The sequence below is a fragment of the Triturus cristatus genome, chromosome 2_2, assembly GCF_964204655.1.
Source record: "Triturus cristatus chromosome 2_2, aTriCri1.1, whole genome shotgun sequence".
NCBI lineage: Eukaryota > Metazoa > Chordata > Amphibia > Caudata > Salamandridae > Triturus > Triturus cristatus.
The window spans coordinates 231,613,497-231,633,306 of NC_140582.1; the positions used below are offsets into that span (position 1 = coordinate 231,613,497).

At 43.1% G+C, this 19,810-nt stretch overlaps 1 protein-coding gene across 1 annotated transcript in view; it reads left to right on the forward strand.

Moving 5' to 3' along the window:
* The window catches only part of TMEM38B (transmembrane protein 38B), a 388,019-nt gene that overhangs the window by 78,800 nt on the left and 289,409 nt on the right, over positions 1-19,810 (forward strand). The window contains exon 2 of the mRNA XM_085641281.1: positions 17,892-18,048. Within this exon, the coding sequence (XP_085497407.1) occupies positions 17,892-18,048 (157 nt within the window). The remainder of the gene's footprint in view (positions 1-17,891; positions 18,049-19,810) is intronic.

The window sequence follows — 19,810 nt, forward strand, 5'->3', positions numbered from 1 at the left end:
AATATTTACAGCGTGTTTTGCTACAATTTCACTAATGTTAGCCTAGTCGCCCATGCAGTTAAAAGAAATTTGGAGACCGCTATCACAACCATATCAGAGGAATCACTCTTAAAGATCCTCAGGCCACTGACCTGATTGGCGATTGATAAATTCCTACACAGGGGACAAGCCAACTACATCTAGGGGTTGCATATTTGGGGCAGAAAAAGGGTAGCTGTTCCTTGGTTCTAATTTGTGGAGGGGCAGATTAAGTTACTCAAGAGTATCTGCGAATGCATCCTGCAATCCGACAACTCACCCAGGATTCTCACCGCTCACCCTTTGCTTTCAAGTTCATGCTGCACTTACAGCGATCACGCAGCATTTTCACTACTCACCATGCACTCTCCTCTTTCCCTGCACTCACAGGATCACACCGCTCACCCTGCACTTACATGGCACTCGGCTCACTTGTCACTCTCACCGCTCGCACTGCAGTCCCATCATTCGCCCTGCATTCACAGGGATCACACTGTACTTGCACCTCTCACCATGCACTCACGCAGTTTACTCTGCACTGATGATGTGCACCCTCCCTTTTCCCTGCGCTCACACGAGCACACCATTCACTCTGCACAAACATGACACTCCACTCATCTTTCTCTCTCATCCTGCAATCTTACAGATCACCCTGCACTCAATCTCAAACAAGCAAATCACTCACCATTCATTCATTCATTCTTCACACTCTCCACTTTCACCCGCACCCAAACTCAATTGAGCATATCACTCACCCTGCTCTCACACGGGCACATCGCTCACGCTGCACTCAGATAAGCGCTCAGATAGCTCACCCTGCTCTCACATGGGTACACTGCTCATCCTGCACTCACACAGGCACTCTGATCACCCATCACTCACGCAGCTCATCCTGCTTTCCCACATGCACAATAGTGTGCTAGAACTCACTGGGACACACCACTTACCGTGCACTAACTCCTCACCAAGCGCTCACCAATCACACCCGCAGCTCACCATTCTCTTTCACTGCTCATCCTGCACTCACACAGGCACTCAGGTCCCTCTTTTTCACATTGTAAGGTGGGTGTGAAAATCCCAACATGCAAAATGTTACTGTTTATAAAAACATGTTTGCCAAAGGAGTCATGGATTTCATTAGATCAGTTGAATACGGCAATATTCATTTTTAAAAAGTGGATTAGTTAAGTGTTGTTCCTTGATTCATATGTGAAACCAAATATAAATACTTTACAGCTATTTTAAGGAAGTGCACCTTTACATTCACATCATACTTGTAACATGCATTGACAAGGCCAACTATTATGATTTCTGAATAGTGTATGTAGAAAATGTTTTTACTAAGCTTCACTTAAAGGCAAGTCTTGCCTATAGCAGGAGCAGCAACAGTGTAACCAGTACTAACGCAATACAAGCAGATTTGACTAATGGTAGTCTGAACGCCTGCGTGTGTGTGTGTGTGTGTGTGTGTGTGTGTGTGTGTGTGTGTGTGTGTGTGTGTGTGTGTTTGTGTGAGTATGATAGAGTACAAATGTATGAAAGAGTTATAATGAAAATAAGTGTGTGAAGCGGAGTGTGTGAACGAATGAGTGTCTGAGAGAGTGTGTATGAGTGCATGTTTGTGTGTGAGTGTGTGTTTGCTGTGCTCACAAGTGCGCTACCGGTCTGGCATACTGAAGGTTATTTTTGCCTTATGGATGAGGGCACTAACAGCATATGAATGTGAATTGTTACTCATGGCAGAATGCAGGCTCTAAAATGCTGCACATAATTTGTAGCATATTGGGTGCATCCATAGCAAAATGATGAATCTGACATTTGAGGTAATTTTTGTCATAAGAGACCTTGTACTCTTTTTATAGGAGGCTTTCCAATGGCAAAATGCGGACCCCTGTATAACAGAGGTAATTTTTGTAGGTACACATGACTATTGGGTGGAGTATCCATGGCTAAATTCTAGCACTGGCATGTTGTATGTAATCCTTGGCATGAGAGGCCCACCTGTGAAAAAATGCGGACCGTGGCATAGTGGAAGTCATTTCTGACCTATGACATTTGAAGAAATGGGTTGTAAAGGAGATTTCTGATGTCAGTAGCATCCTGTCTAAGCCTTCTCTTCCCCAACAACAATGTGATGAATTAGCTCTCTTTTTCACTCACAAAGTGGAAAGTATTCACTCTCAGGTGGCCAAAGACTCATTGCTGCTAGTGACTAACCCCAGTGCTGATTTTCCTGAGAGTCCTAAATCCATGCCCAACAACGTGGCATATAGTAGTGTAGGTGCTGCTAACCTGAACTAATGGTCTTCCTTGGACCTTTCAAACTTTGTTGGCACCCTGTGGTTAATTAAATCAGGCTCCCCTCTAGATTCTCTTCCCCCAGATAAGATCTGCCTGTTGTTGGACTTGCTTATCCCACTGACAATTATGTAGGTTTTAAATACATCTCTTAAAGAGGGGTTGGTTCCGCAGAGTTGGAAGCATGCTCTAGTCCTTCTCCTTCTAAAAAAGCCCAACTTGAACCCTCACTGTTTCAAATTTTTGCCCCATTTCCTTGCTACCTGTTTTTTCCAAAGTACTGGAAAAACATGTCCATGTCCAACTTTCATCATTTGTCGAAGCTTAATATCCTCTACCCTTCAAGTGTGACAGAACACCTCAGACAATACTTGGATGAAGGAGGCCCGGCCCACTCATACTATTGGATGTAAGTGCGGCCTTTGACACAGTGTCCCACTCTATGCTGGTTCAGAGACTGATATCAATAGGTTTGTCAGATTCAGCCCTTGGGTGGCTTATCTACTTCTTAAAGGACCGCACGTTCCAGTTTTTTTCATCTAACGTGAAATCCCAAACATTGAGTTTGAGTTCTGGAGTTCCACTGGGGTCCGTTTTAAGTCCCTTTCTGTTCAACATCTACGTACGGCCCTTGGCTAACGTGATAGAGAGCTGTGGACTCACCTTTTTTCCTTACGCAGATGATAGCCAGATCTTTTTCTCCTTGACTTCAGCTCGGATAAAGTATCCATCTCTTCTTCATCAGGAGATGACTAAAATTGCAGCTTGGTTGAATCAAAACTCACTTAAACTCACCAGCGATAAGACAGAGGTCCTAGTTCTAGGTAACAACCCCTCCCTTTGGGGTGTCAAACATTGGCCAGAACTACTTGGGACCACCCCCATTCCAGTATCTAAGGTTAACAACCTGGGCTTTCTTATGGATGACAAGCTCTCTGTTAAACCGCAGATAGCTAAGCTGTACGGCCTCCTGTTTTGCGTTCCTTAAGTGGCTGAAAAAGATTCTGTCGCTTATTCCTCTAGCGGCACAGAGGACCGTTATCCAGGTGTTGGTTGTTACTCGCCTGAATTATGGTAATGTGCTGTACTTAGACGCAGACAAGTAATCCTTACAGCGCTTGTAATCTGTCCAAAATGCCGCTTTATACTTACCTAGATCTGTTTCTGTGTCCCATTTATTAAAAGAACTTCATTGGCTTTATGTGGCCAAGCACACTGAATTCAAAGCATTGTGCTATATGTTCAAGGCCAAACTTGGCCTAGGACCACGGTACATTCAAGAACTTGTATCCCCCTAACAGCCGTCTCGGTCACTAAGATCCTCGACCCAAGCCTTGTTCGATGCCTCCAGGTTTCAATTGACCCATATAAAGGACCACTCCTTTGCCTACCTGGGTCCCAAGCTTTGGAACTCATTACTGGTCGACTTAAGAAACTGTCAATCATTGCTCACCTTCCGCAAGATGCTGAAAACGTGGCTATTCTGAGTCTATTTGACTAGAACAGTTATCTGTAAATGTCCTGTGCCAGGAAACCCCTCTGGGTAGCTGTGCACATTACGAGTTTTTAATATTATTAATAATATGCTCCTAGGAAAGACCAGACTCCTCTCATGCACTTTGAAAGTACTGGAATATTTCATGAATGTCTTTTCAGAGTCTATGGTGTTTGTTTTTCTGGGGGGGGGGGGGGGGGGGGGGAGCCCACTCTTCCCAAAACCACCTACTAGAATTCTCATTCCTCGTATTGGTTGCTGTAATTCATGGGAACAGTGAACAGAATTGGCAGAGTGCAAAGGGGCAGTTTAAAAATAGACTGCACACTGTGTCTGCAGAAAAGACAGCAGTAGAGATTTTACAATGAAATAACATTTGTCTGTTTACATCCCAAATGTGGCTAAGCTTGTCGCTACCTTCCCCTATGTGTTTCCCCACGATTTATAGTCAAAATTGGGCCATGTGGTAGGGGCTGTGTCAAGAACTCGGTGAATCTGGCTTCCATGGCTGAGGGAGCTGGCCATATGCAGATTGCTGCAGTTAGGAAGAGTGAACTGAGACACTGGGTTGGTGCGGGAGGAGCCCTTGTAGAGAGCATATTGATGCAGGATTATATTCTTCCTGAATTAATACAGACTTTCTTATAGTTTGTATACTCTGTACATGTTTAGTGCAGTCCGTTAAATGTGTCATTGCATGGATACTAAACTGTTGTTTATTTGTGTCTCAATTTAATCATTAATGCAGAATCATCAAACTCAATATATATTCTTTCCAATAACTGTCAATGTCTATACAGTGCACACCCATAGGAATAGCCACTTCTCAACCTTTATGCAGCTGCATGGAGGCATCATTTTCTTTTATTCTGAAGAATAGCACAGGAGTAGATGGCAGAGAAAGCTGGCTGAAGCCAAGATACCTGATGGATGCCTTACTTAAGAGGAACCTGCCCTTTAAAAATAAAAAAGAGCAGACTGTACTCAAGAGACCTGAACCTGAGAGAGGAGACATGAACAGGGAGAGCTGATGATGGGCCGCAAGAGCACAAGAACAGATAGACAAGATGAGTTCACATGAAAAAGGGTCCTCTAACCATAGTACCTGAAGTGGCAGTACCTTAGGACATCCTGGTGTCTTGGCAGCACAGCCTAAGGCCTCAAAGGCCCTTGCTGTGTGCCTGGCACACCGGAATTACTCCCAACCCTTCAAATGATTTTAGATCCTCTGCTTCCTCCTCTATTGCTCAATCCCAATTCCAGCAATGCTGTCCAATTTACTAGAAAACACATCATGAAAACAACCCCAGTTGTTCTCCTTTAGCCTTGTATACACATAGAACTTCATCAAGGCTGCAAAAGCTATTAGACAAGCACAATTATCGGTAGGCTCATGTCCTGCTCATATATGCAAGAATATCCTCATTGATACCGCTTCATCTAATCCACCAGGAGTATCAAAAAATCTTTGAATAAAGGGGTCTTCTGAAAAAACTCTCTAAAACAAAGAAGTATTCAAACAAGGGCTCCTTCTAACTTTTGGCCAATACCCAACTATTTCTAGACAAACAGATTGAAAGATCGGTGTCAGAACAAATAGCTACCTTCATCAAAGAACATGAGTCTCTTTTAGATTACCAAAACAGATTCTGGTATGGCTGTAGCACGAAAGCAGCACTAACTTTCAAAATTGGGTAAACTAAATTGTATCATCGGTCATTAATAGGATGGGAGCATTTTTCTGTCCTTGCAATGATAAATATTTCACAAGCAAATTGTCCTGCCACAGAAGGGATCTGTGAATTGTCAAAAAGGATGTTGACTTGAAATAAATTTGCAAACATTTTTTTCCATGTGCTTTGGATTAAAATTTGTAAAAGCCGTTTTTTTGTTGTCTTTGTACTCAATCTGCTTTTGAAAGAGAACTTTGAGTAGCTTAGGAACAGTGTAAAATCTACAAAAGCATGTTCGTTATATTGCCAGGTTTGCCCAGTATGTTTAAATTGCAAAGTTTGTCACCTTATTAGGTCTCGCGCCGAGCGATGCAGTGCATAGCATTGCTCGCGCAGCGAGAATCCTTTTGTCCCGGGTTTCAAACCGGAGCCTCGAATCGCACACGCTCGTGCGTGTGCTTTTCCTTTTGGCTTCCGCTATTGGGCTTTGATTGCGTGTTTTTTTCAAACAAAGCACGCAATAGGCCAAAGGTGGGGGCATTGCTCTGCCCATGGCCTATTGGTGTCTGTTATGTGCACCGCCGGCCATGTGATTTCAATTATCGTGCCCAGACAGGGGCGCGATAATGGAAACCAGATGGCTCGCTGTGGCGCACGCGCACCACTCGTCGGCGTCTTTTTTTTTTTACACTGCCGCTTGTTTGCACGTAGGAGAGGGTCCGTGCCAAGGGTTTCCTGAAACATTGGTTATGCAGAATGTGGCAGCAGCGCGCTCCCTCCTAATACCTGGCAGACATGATCAAGGGGTGGTTTTAGCATTAATGGGAGATCTGCACCAACAGTGAAGATCCTTGTCCTGCTCGGTCTTGTTTTTTTAAGCAGTGGCAGCGCACTTTAACCCCTTCGGTGCTCATGACGGAACGGTTCCGTCATGAGCCACGGTTGAGCTGTGCTCATGACGGAACCGTTCCGTCATGACCACGCCCGCGCAAGATTCCGTCAGCACAGCGGCGGAATCTGCGCAGCATGGAAGGGGTTAATTGTGGTATGTGCGCCTCAACAAACTTTGTTTTTTTAAATATATTTTAATATATTTGTTAAACAGCAGGCACACTTTTTTTCATTTCGTGCACCTGCTGTTTGAGCAGTGCTACAAGGAGAGGGCGGGCATAGGGACACTATTTATTTCCTGTAACTCCCTCGGGCCATCCCGCTGCTCAGTAAGTGCTTGTTTGTTTAACAACATGGCACATCCACAACAATGGCGCCTGCCGCCCGCAGCCCACTCTGGTCCCGGGCGCCATGCGTTATTTAGGTTTCAGGCCCGCTTTTAAAATAACATGGGATTTCAGGACTACTTTGTTTGTTCGAGCACTTAAGCGGAGCAGCTATTAAGAAAAGCGATTGTATTACTGAGCGCTCCGCTACCCATTCCCCACCGCTTCTGCAGGCTTTAATAACAGTAAGACATGCGCGGTCTGCTGCCCTGCACTTTTGTCTGTGTGCTTCAGTACCAGCGCCCCACTGTCAGCTGTCTCCACGGTACTGCTGAGGCTCAGTTGACCAAGCATTCCACAGTTAAGTGGTGCCTAGTCCCACCGCACCTCCAGCACCAGGCCCGTGTGCATCGTGATGCAGAACCCCACACGTAACTGTACCCTGACACTGCCCTCTTGTGCACTGGGGCCTTGTGCTGAGGACGCGCTGCGACGATCTTTAGTCAATGTTAAGCACCTCGGAAGCTCCTTACGCTCTCGCCTCCAGTTCCCCTCTACCCTACACAGTTGCGTGCTCTTCTGTGGTTTTATTCACAGACACACCAACCGGGTCACTCAGGATTTCTGCTTACAAGCAAATATGTGTTTTAATGAGTGTTCGTTTAAGTGTTTGTGAAATAATGACAAATCTGTTAAAATCAGAGCGACAATCCCCAAGTCAAACATAACTTACACAGGTGCTGCTCACTGGAGGGTTCACACTGTGCTTATTCAATTTTTTGTTTCTCTGCTTAGGCAGGGAATACAACACTATTTTGGGTTAATTTGTATTAGCGGGTGAATTACAAGCCCACCAAGTAGTAGTGAGACCACCCAACAATTCTCCATCAGTTGGCAAGTAAGGGGCCATTCTGGAATGGTAAACTCCAATTCCGGACTTCATAACTATTGGCCCGCCCACTGTTTAATCTGGTAAAGATGGTGCTTGCGTGTGCCTGCGAAGAAGGGAAAAAATAATCAACAATGTATGTTCGCGCAACACTTAAGTATGCACTAATAATTATTTTTCATACAATTATTTTTTTTGGGGAAACATTTTATTAGTAACAAAGACAGCAGCAGAAACAGATAAATTGCCAACGTAGAAATGCCCACCTATACCATTACCACCATCCTCAGAACTCCTCCACCACACTGAAGTCCAGAGTGTCTAAGAATCATACCTCGCCAATCGCTCCCTGCGGTATACTTTTACATTTCTCCGGGCTAGGAGTCATCGTGTCTGTTGGGCATTCAGGACTTTTCACCCAGTGTGCTGTTGATCCCTTGCTGCCCCCATAAGTCATACAATTTTTAAGGCATAAATGTTCCGCTAAGGTACTTCGCAGATGCTATCTGTAGCATCAAAGGGCCTTAGGCCCTGAGAAGTGAAAGTTGATTGGTGAGAGCAGGCTCTGCTAAGATATAATTTATGGAGACGGTTGTCCTACTCCTACTAGTTGGGCTTATGTGGATGTTTTTGGGGCGCATGGACCAATCTGGCAGCCCAATGAACTACCCTAAGGTCACTGGTTCGAGGCCCTGTGGTTCCAATCAATCTTCATTCACTCAAGGTCGATAAAACAAGCCCTGGTAACGTTTATTAACTTTCTAAAGCACCTAGAGTCTCCCTCATAGATGAACTGTACTACAAATATGTCTGTTCTGGGTGTGCACTGAAGTTCGATGGGTACAGTTTGCACAATTCAAGTGCTTCTTGGAGTAAAAGAGAATTACTTAACAGGCACTCAGTACACAAGTTCTCTTGGGCTCGCATCCAGAATTTAATGGATGCGTTAAACATGTTGTGGTTTATATTCAGAGAAAGCGGCATAACCTCATCAAGGAATGTGGCAATACCATTCTCTGCGAAAGTCTTACGTGCCTTTCAGCACACGTGAAAAACTAGTGCTAACTCCACACCTTTAAATGCTGAAAAACATACAAGTTCCTTCTCGTATAAATGAAAGCTTCCGGTAATGGTTACATTACAGAATCATGTTACCGCTACCAGCCTGATCTTCTACAACTGAAGACCTTACACAGATGTTAAGTGTGAGGTCAGCTGCCATTCTGGTGATGTTTACTAAATGTGGTCTGTGACTCGTCACTCTTTGTGCTAACAATAATGTGTGCTAGTGCACTGTACGTGGCCCTTCCTTGCCATATGTGATCAGTGTAGTTGGTCTACCACTTGTGCAATGTCAAACTATATATCCACTGCTATACGCACAGTTTGGATTCCGTTGTGCACTGGTGTCTTCCCATTAAACAGTGGGCACCAATAGTGCTGCACAGATGCCAGTGGCCACAGTGCAAGCAGGCACAAGCATTTGCAATGCATTAGGTCTTGCATTTTCTAAACTCTGACCTATTGGTATTGTAAATGACAATGACTTTGATTATTGCAGGTTTTTCAACACATAAATAAAATGCATTGTCATTTACAATGCCAATAGCTCAAAATCTCGCACATGCGAGACCTATTGCATTGCAAATGCTTATTTTCTTATATTGGCTAGGAGCATAGATCCAAACCCACTTCTGGAAATGCTTGTTATGCCCCATTGCTGGAAGTTTAAGCCCTCTCCGAAATGTGGGTCTAGTTGCGCCCCTGGTCTACTATGTATAGTATAGTCAGGCTATAAAAGTTCTTGGATATTATGGCAGCATCTGAGATTTTGGATAGAGTTGTAGGGGATGTCCAAAGCTTTTTTTTAACTGATTGATCGGTATGGCTAGCAGCTTTCATGCGTTGATAGATGCAGATGGGTTTGCTTTAGGCGCACCTTCAGTGTGCTTTTGGGGTGCCCGCTGTATGGACGTGGTGGAGCTGACCATAAATACTGGCACTGCCAGGGCCATTACTAGATTAATCTGCAGACTGTCAAGGTGGCGGCTGTGAAATGGCATGTAAGAGGGGCACCAACCGCCCTCCACAATGGCAGCTTCTCCTGAGCCATGTGAAACAGACAAGGAGAACAGATAATCTAACTCTAAAGCCAGAAAGGAATACTTTAAATGGAGCAGTATTTCAACCTGAACCTAATATAAAGTATATGTATAACAGAATCACGAGTCCGCTCTGCTTGATCTAAACAGCTAAACAGCACATCAGACATGTGAGCTCCAAAACCGGTTCTGCGTGGAGGTGGGGGAATGTTTCAGTAATGAGTACAATGGTCTTGTTGGAAAAGTAGCTGAAGCTGTGAATGTGCTGAACAGATGAAGTACGCTAATGAGTGAGTTAGATCCTGGTTCTGTGCTGGACAGCAAACGTGTGACCAGGTAGATTAGTGGACCTGAAATCACTCTGAGGGTGGCGAAAAGTCTCTATACCAAGAAGCAACAAAGTACTGAGACGTCATCAGCCCAGACATTAGATCCCCTATTATAACAGTTTAATTGAAAAGGGACTTGTTATCGTTCATGAGTTTATATAGATAATCACCCCAAAAGGTTATTTGGGTGATGATAAACAATATAAAACCAAATCCTATACCTGTAGGCTGGAATGAAACGTGGTAAGGCGGATTTCTTTAAAAATAGGATTACACTGCCACTCCCCCCTACTAGGGCCTTAATATTGTTTAAGAAAATGTACATGGGCAATTTTAAGTTTATCTTGCTTTCTTTTTTTAACTTTCTTTTCTATTTCCATAATACAAATACTGCACTGTTCACAGTCCTAGTTCACTGCCGCACCGCAGTAGATAACTTCACGTTAAAACATACAATGAACATTAAATTACATTTACCACATTTGTCACCTCCACCCTCCAACCGGCTTCTCATCAGTAACTGCATGCCCATATACCCAGAAGTCCCAGACAATGCTTTCCACCACCTCAATAGTCCTCTGTAACCTGAGCAGATTGAGTTGCTCTCCCATATAAGGAAATATAAACAGCAATGGGTGCACCCGAGAGTTGTTTGCCCACCCTGTAATGCGTCCCCCACTCCAGAGGGGACCAGCCCGTCCGGGGGTTGTGAAGTGGGGGTGGTGGTCATGTCCTCAAGATAGGCTTTGAAGGGGCCCCAAATATCCTTTGGACGCAACGCTGCAGATATGGTCACTGTTTGTGTTGCAATAGGCTAAACTCTGGAGCCAAGCCTTAGTCGTGGCTGGGGCCTTGCAGCCCCTTTTAAGGGTGATCTCCCGCTTGAGGAGCAGGAAGGCCATCTCAGTAAATTCACGAACAGGCTTAGGGAAACTTAGTACACAACCCAATAACTCATACTCCGGAGAGAGAGCCACCTCCCCGTCTATCATTTTAGCTATTTCAGTGCAAATCGAAAGTGAATCTTTCTTAATATGAAAACAAGAGGATATATCCTTTAGGGGGAATAGGGTAGTACATATGTTGCTCTCCTCAGCGCCTTTATAGCTCAAGTACTTAAGGGGTAGTCTGAAGAATAAACAATTACCAAAAATTGATCTGTGTAATTGGGAGCAACATGGCTGGCCTCCTGATGCTGAACTGTTGCCGTATGGTGCCGGGGGTGGGTGTTTGGTATGTCAGTGATGCGCTTGAAGCACTCGTTCACTATGTGCCTGGATGGTGATTGTCATTTAAATAACCCGTAATTAGCTGGCTCCACCAGGAGCGGAACTTTTTATTTGCCAAAATCATATGCATTACGCCAATGAGTGATTATACCTTCTGTGATCAAATTCTTTAAAGTGCACAGCCGCCCTTCTTACACAGCCATCCTAACGGGTGTTTCTTCTCTGAAAATAGCCCCAACAGACTTCTATTTTATTTTCTGTTCCTGCAAACATTTAGCTGCTGAGTGCGCGCTCTGAGTCATTCGGTACACAGCTAGTTCAGTCATGATTCGGGAGGGATCCCCCACCAGGCTAGTGCTCCCCATGTGAACTCGTGATACTACTCTTAGGCGAAACTACTCATTGAGAACGAACAACGTCCAGCATGCTAAATTAGACTTGGGGGTGGATGACAGACATCATCCCCACTGTAGAGATTTGAGACAGGAATATTGAACTGGATAGATGGCTGAATGTGCGCGGGAGCTCCTGCCTGGCTCCTAGTTCAGTCTGATCTGTAGGCAAACTGCACGTTACAGGTTTGAATCTAGGACTGCGTCCCTGCGCCTTTCCTTTCATCCTTCCAGGTATTTAGTAAAGAGCTAACAACATACTTACATTGTTATCTGTTGCATTTTCGTTAAGGTTCCATTGTCCTATTCCTCTGCTAAGAAGCTATACAACGCAATGTGTGCGCTTTTTCAAAGCTGTATTACGTAACTGACCATTGACTCATTCAGACATTCATCTGGTCCCCGTTCAAACAAACGCACCTATTCAAAAAAAGGCTTTTTCGCCTGAAATAAATTCAGACACGTTAGTCCTCTCGCAGTTTGTTCAGTATAGAAATGAATTAAGTTCCCATCATATAGTGGAAGTTGGTGTGACGGTGGACTGAAATAAAAGTCTGAAGGCCTAGATCTTACTTTATAGATGCATGCTGTTTTATTGTTACGATGTCAAATCAAACGGAATCCAGTTGTACTTACATCGTTCATTGTCTGGTGATTTCAAGACAAAAGAGTGAAGTAATGTGGAGTTAAAAGAACTAAATCATTACCTTTCATTCTCTTATGAAATAACACGATGCCGGAGCGTGCATCCTCACTATGCTAATTCGTCTTTGTGAGAGAAGTGAAACGTAGAACAATTTTCAACTTTTAAGATATCCGTATGAAATAAAATAGTTTCAGACTACAGTCGGATAATATGTAAATTAAAACTTTACTGTGACCTTTTTGGCTTCAATAAGAGGCTAAGCACTGGGAGGGAAGAAATACTTAAGAAAATGTAAGTTCTCTCGTAAGAGTTCATTCTTTACAGTCCACTTGGATGTGTCCTCAATTAATATTTGCACTTGCGAATGCGTGTTTTATGTCTTGTCTGCAACAATTTTCCCTTAGCCTTGCAATTTATAATGCGCGCCGTATTCCTGTCCAGAGTAGCTTCTGTCCTTTGGAGCGCCCTGCCACCACAATTCATAGCCTCGAACCCAATCCTGTGCACACTTCCACTCCTGGAGTTGTCATTGCTTGGAAAAAAAGTTCAGAGGTGCCAGCCTCTTGTCAGGCCTATTTTTAGAGATTTTGAATCTGCAAAAGAACCAACGTTACCATGTAATATTATCTTCTTAGACATTGTTAAATCTGGCAGATTCGTTGATTTTAGCCTCCTTGCCAGTTTATGGTTCCCCTCTTCCTCGTGTAGGATGCATCATTCTTGACGATTTCTAACAACCTGTTTGTTCTTTGTGTACTGTGCCTTAGATCGAAGACAATGTGCCTTTCTTTTCAGAATCACCCTTATTGCTGTTGTTTATTGTGATGTAATAATATAAAACAAAATGCAAGTGACTGGGCATATTGAAAAGAAGGTAAATGTTGAAGTTACTTATAGTTACTGTTCTTAGCCGTGTGCGAGTTCACAACTCTGCAGTTCATGCTGCAGTGCGTGAGTGAGCAATTCTGCCTTCCCCTGCTAAGAAAGGGATTAACATTACGGTCAGCATTCCGTGCCGTACGTTCCCCTTACATAATCACTTGAAAACAAAGCTCTATTTATAGACTACAAGGCATCTAGCCTTTCTAGGGCAACGATTGTTTTCAGGATGTAAGCCTGCCTGCACTTGTTAGGAATCATTGGCATCCCAAATACAGTTTGTCGGCAGTGTGAGCACTCTATGTTAAGCGTTTCCCCTTGCAATAGCCCGAAGATGCTTCATATATTAGCGAGCTGGCTTGTTAAGATACAGTGTAATATTTATGCTTTTTCTTAAGAGCACCAAAATTGCTTAAGTGTTTTTGTACCCTTCTCGTGCTTGTAAATGTCTATATACTTGCGTTTTTAGGTGCAACATTTTTCCTAAACTCAATCTGCTAAAAAAAAACTTGGTTTCGTTTCCACACATACTTGTTTTAGACTCGCTTAAATTAGCCTGCTCGGTCTTCTGCCTTTGATGCTCTTTCTCGCCAAAGGCCCCAGACTCCTAGCCCCAAACCCTAGCCTCCTGTACTTTGGCCCCCTTTGTCATACAACGTGGCAGGAGTCTTTCAAGATATGAGAAGTTGAGGACATGAGGCGATCCCATTGTCTATAAGACTGCACCAGGCTTATATGAGCAGTCGAAGGACATACACAATCATATTAGATTGACACCAACATCGACGCATCAGATCATGTTATAGTTAATACCTCTGTGCTTCTTCCGTCCATGTCGAAGGCACCAAAACTTCCTCCACTGTTAGTACCACTGAGGTTGCAAAAGCAGACTTTGAAAGAATTGATGCTGATAGATTCACTGCCATCAACGGATGGCACTTATTTCCAAAATGGTGCCAATTACAAGATGCTAGCAAAAGGCAGGCAAAACGAATAACCATGCTAAAAGTGGAAATGGAAAACAGACAAATGGAAAGAAAAAAGAAAAGCTAAGACTGAAAAACGATGGCAGAGTTTTAGAGGTAAAAGGGAGATTAGAAACAAGCAGCCTTGCTGTATATGCCAAATGCACTCCTGACTTTGAATCCTATTGAAAGAGAGGTATCCTAATTCAATTTGCACCATCGTGAAGGAGTGCAGGCATAGGCTGTGCAAGAGATAGTCTCTCGCCAGAACAAAGAGGAAGGAGAATTTAATCTTTTAAAGAGGGTGCTGAAGATTATCGGCACAGTGAAGAAAAACATAACTGAGTAGTTTTTCAAAATGATGCCCAGAATTCAGTGGTGAAAGGTGGGGATTTTACTTAGGGTGGAAATGTAGCAGCAAATGATACACTTATTTTTTAAACCTCCAGGGTCATCATTTTCTGAAGGCTGTATGGCGCACATGAATCCAGTGCAAAGAAATTGCAGGATTTGGGCAAACCATGTAAAAAATCTAGAGAACCAGCGATATGTTTCATTCTGGCAGAAGAACTTGAAATAACAGCTTTCGCTTTTCTAATGTTTATGCATATTTGGCAAAAAGCATGAAGCACCAGTTCTCTTTTTTTGATTTTTAATTTTTTTTTTTTATTGGGACGTCAGAACAAACAAAATGTTACAAATTATACAATACCAAAAATAACTTAGGTCCAAATTTATACATTTATCCCCCCCACCCCCCACCCCAGTGGTTCACTACAACACAAAACAGTACAAAGAGAAAGAAGGAAAAAAGGGGTTATTTGCACAGAAGAAAAAAAACAGATACAGTTAGTCCTGAATTATCCTAGCATACCACAGAATTAAGTATCTATTAATCTTCATCATTGTTTAACCATGTGGTGAAGGGTTCCCAGATCGTTACCCCCATTGACCTAGCCCTGATACCCCTTCTTTTAAATACTGCAATCTCCAAATTATAAGTAGAAAGTAGTTTCCCAAACCAAACATGTATAGAAGGAGGATTCTGATCAAGCCAAACACTGGCAAGACATAGCCGAAATACTGCCATTGATATGTAAACCCATTTCTGATCGGATTCCTCCATTTCCTGATTACTAATCCCTAATAATATAACCTGGGGGGTTAGTGCGACAGAGTATCCCAATATAGAATCCAGACGTTGTTCAATTTGAATCAGCAGTTGAGAAAGACTTGGGCAGGTAGCAAACATATGGATACTGTCTGCAGCCAGTAACCCACACCGAGAGCAATGTAGCCCAGAGGGCCCACCCCAACGATAAATAGGAGCCGGGGTAATATAAAGATTACACCATGTCTTAAAACACGGTACTTGCAGGCTTGCTTATATACATGCTGTCTGACTAAACAGAAGGGAGTCTTCACACTCTCCCTGCCCTTCTTGTAACATCATTTGACACCTGTCGAGATGCTTAGGCAGATTATCCCCCATCCCTTTATTAATGAGTTTATATAGCATGGACATTGTAGATCGCCCCCCCCCCCCCAAATCAGATCTAATAAAGTGATTCTATTACGAGAAATTGCCTTTTTAGTTAGAAAATCGCTTATCTGCAGTTATTTAAAAAAATAATTATTCCCGATCCCAAACTTCTCCTTAATTGAATCAAAGGTAAAAATTCCGGTTTCAGAAATTAGATCTCCTATAAACAGAATTCCTTTCGCATTCCAATTTTTAAAATAAGCATCCCGAAATATTTCGGGGAGTAGCTTATTATTATCAAGAGGGGAGTATACATGTATCCGCCCAAATAAAAACTTTTTCCGGCCGGCAGTCCAAACCCTAAACGCAGCCAGCAAATCCTTAACTTTTACCCTCTTAAAATAGGCATAGTCTATATGGCGCATGAGAAGTCCTTATGCTTCTACCCCATAGATTAAACGATAAATAGATATTTCCCCAAATCCCAGATTATCCCCTTTCAACAGCTCGACCATTTCTTTCAGAGTTGATGCCCAATAATACATGCATAGTATGCGCACAATGTGATATTCGCTCTTCTCCATTTTGACATTTTCTACCCCACTAAGCCCAAGAACTCGCAGAGTCAAAGCGTGTTGTCTAGGGCGTATTCACAATTATTCACAGCATCATGTTTTAGCCGCATCAACCTGTCAAAGGCATTAAGTAAATCAGGCACGACATTACTTGAACTTCAGTTTTGGCCGTACATTTTAGCGGCAATAACATGGCAAAGGCAGTAAGAAAATTAGGCACAACATTACACCTGCACTTGAGCTTGGCCTTACAATGGAACTTGACCGACTCATCCATCCCGCCAAGCTCTCCACTCAGCTGCGCACATTGTGCCGGCAGGCCCAAACGCGCACAGCAAACAGTTGCATTACTTGCAATCCAGGGCACCTCATAACGCACCGGCCCACCGGGGTGCCTGAACACAGGCAGCCTTCCCCAAAGTTTTACTCAGTCCATACGTTGCGAGTTAGGGCAGTAGAGTCCAGGACTACCGGCAGGTCAGTCCTCCTTTTCCGCCTACCCTCAGCACACGTGGATCCTACCCCCTCCTGGGGTCCATCCAGTCTCTGTAATTCTCTTGCTGTGCATCCCCCTTTGTTAACTGTCAGTGCTCCGCCACGAAGCCTCGTTCTTCTGCCTGGTGGGTGGGTGGTCAATGCCACGCTTCTGCAGCTTGCTGGAGGTCTGAGGGGACAAAGAGGCCGAATACTCCAGGGTGCAGCCTTGTATAACTCTCCTTTGCATTCCTGCGCGCCCCGATTACATCGCCGTCCCTCCTTACTCAATACCCCACCCCTTCTTAGCGAACCGTAGGGGGCTTCGTCACATGGCGCAACTAAGGGCGCCCCTCCCCTAGGTGAGGGGGGCGCCTGTTCATTCTCTTTCGCGGTAATGCAAGATTTCTGCACCTGCGACACTGTATGGCTTTGATGGTGTTCTGTATGTAGTAGCTGTAGGTCCTCCTCACTGAATTAGATGTAATTTCATTCTGGAAGAAGTGCACTTATAAACATTGATTGTTTCAGTAAAGCAGTCTCTGATACCACCACTTGGCTGCAGGGACACCCTCAGCTTGTAAATGGAAATAACCTATGGAGTACCAGAAACAAATCATCCTAAAGGTAACTTTATCAGTTTGTTGGCTAGGATGCTGTGTGGCAAAGTCTCTTATACTACTCAAATCTACTTTTTGTAAATGCTCCATTTACCCTTGTTAAAATTGCCATCCTTGCACCCACCTCATGATGGTGTGGTAGTGTCTTTTGCAAAACAGGCAGAAGTGCAGCACACTTGAGCAGGGAAAGAGTTACTTTATGATTATCTTGACGGAGGGCTCTTTTGGTGGTGGAGAGCTAATATTTATGACTTAGTATAACCATATAATTGATCCTATAACATGTTTTATTATGTGCAGTGTTTTTGAAATCTCTGCTTTTCATCCGTATTTTTTTAATACTATGATTTGTAGTGACTGAGAGTCCTACATTAATACATAGGCCACTGAGGGCACATGTGCTGTGTGTTAATTATCAGCTCGCTCTTTCTCCACGCTCCTTTTTTTCCCAACAGAAAACCTCTTTGAAATCTTAAGGGTTTATGTTTTTTATTGTAATGTGCATTGAAAGGCAGCAGTTTTGAATTGCTTATTGCTGGAAGATTTTGTTCAAGCTTATTATTTTGCAAAGTTTTGGACTGATTGGCTTCATCATTTATCATTTCAGGAGCAGTGGAAGTGGCATGGCGCAGTCCTATTGCATGCTGGTTTAGTGCTATGCTGTATTGTTTTGGTGGTGCACTTTTATCTGCTGTTATGCTTGCGGAACCCCCAGTTCTCTTCCTCACAAATGACGTTAATATCTTTATGGCATCAGCAACATGGTAAGTGTTCATTGATGGCAGAGCGATTGCGAGCAATACCTTTAATTTCTGTGATTTGAAATGTATTGCACACCATTCCCACCATTTGATCGCTGTAAAGGGATACATAATTAAACCCATACATTGGTGTGGAATTTGATAAAATATCTACTTGTCAATGGGGCAGGTTGCTTCATAAATCTACTTGCCCTGTAACAAAATCCACTTGTCCCTTTCGTGCCATGTAGTGTTGTGACAACTTATGGCAGCAGTCTCATTACATAAGAGCTCTGATATGGACTCTCTGATTATGCCTGGGCTCATACCTTATAGTAGGGTTTGAATACTAGTAATTACCTTATTTTGCCACCTTTCCGCAGACCTACATACAGGGGTTGAAGGTAGTGGTAAGCAATACTTCTAGGATTGGAATGCCCTTTTGAGTCTGTGCAAACCTACGAACTTGCATATTTTAAGGGTTTTCATCAGCTCTTCACTTTTCCCATACTGAGAAAGGTTGGAAATTTACTCCTGACAGTGGCAGACGTAAAACTTCCTCCAGGGTTGGGAAACAAGTAGATGGAGGGAAAGTGAACTTGCAAACGCTCCACAGATTTTCACATAAGCAAATCTACACATGCATGTTTGCTCATGAGAAAATGCAGTTCACAAATATTTTGTAGGACAGCGATTTCTTGACCTACTTTTGTAAATTCTTGTCAATTCATGAAAGCCATAAATCTGCACTAATGCAAGGACTTATACCATAGGTGTACTTTTAAAGAGTTCTTTAACAATTAGACCCCTAATTAGCTCCGGAGTTAACGAAGACCTTTTGTGTTTATTAATATTCTGTCTCTGTCTGTCTATCAGATGGCTTCACTTGGAGTAGCAGAGTTCTGCTCTTTCAGAAGGAGCATATTAGCACACAAAGTAATTTTATTCAGTGCCAGGAAGTAATATGGCAGTGTTTACTTTTTTACCCCAATTTTTTGTTGTTGCTATTTACTAATGCTTATTATAATGGAGAGGACCTAGCAGCTCCCATGCCAATAAGGTTTTACAAAAACCATGCCAAAACAAGACATGCATTGATAAAACCCAAAGGCTGACCACCAATTTCAGACCTACTGATTTTGCCAATGGCCGTTTATTTTTATGTTTCCCATAAAGTTGTTGAAACTGGTTCCACCGATTTTCCATTAAGAATATTTTTGCGAAATACTAGCATGCATCAACACGTTTAATAAATGATGCTGGATAGAAATGGTACCTAACGTTTTACAGTAGTTTAGCAAAATGTGTTTTTTTCCTGGTTGCATTTTTTTATGAACATTTTATTTTGAAAGCAAAGAATCATCCAACTTGCTTTCAAGCTTCTGTAAATGTTTGCATCTAATCAGAGAGCATTCTGGGAGCATTGTACATAGCCTCATACTGCTTAACTTGGAAAACATGTGTACACATGTTTATACTGGAACCGCTGTCAGTAGTGCAGTCCAAGCTTACATTTTCTTAGAACAGTCACCCTAATAATAAGGGCTTTGCATTAATGAACCATAAATGCAAGTTCAAACGGCATTGACATATTAACGCAAAAATTACCTGGACCGCAGACAATGCCCCTCCCTGATCCATAATGTGGTACTTTAAACTAGCAGCCAAAGGGATTGCGCTGGAGGGTTTGGGCCTACTTGTCCCAAGGGCAAAATCCACATGACCCCAAACACTATGTCCTGGTTGTTGGGCTCTAGGAATTCCACACCCCTGCCTGTATATGTGG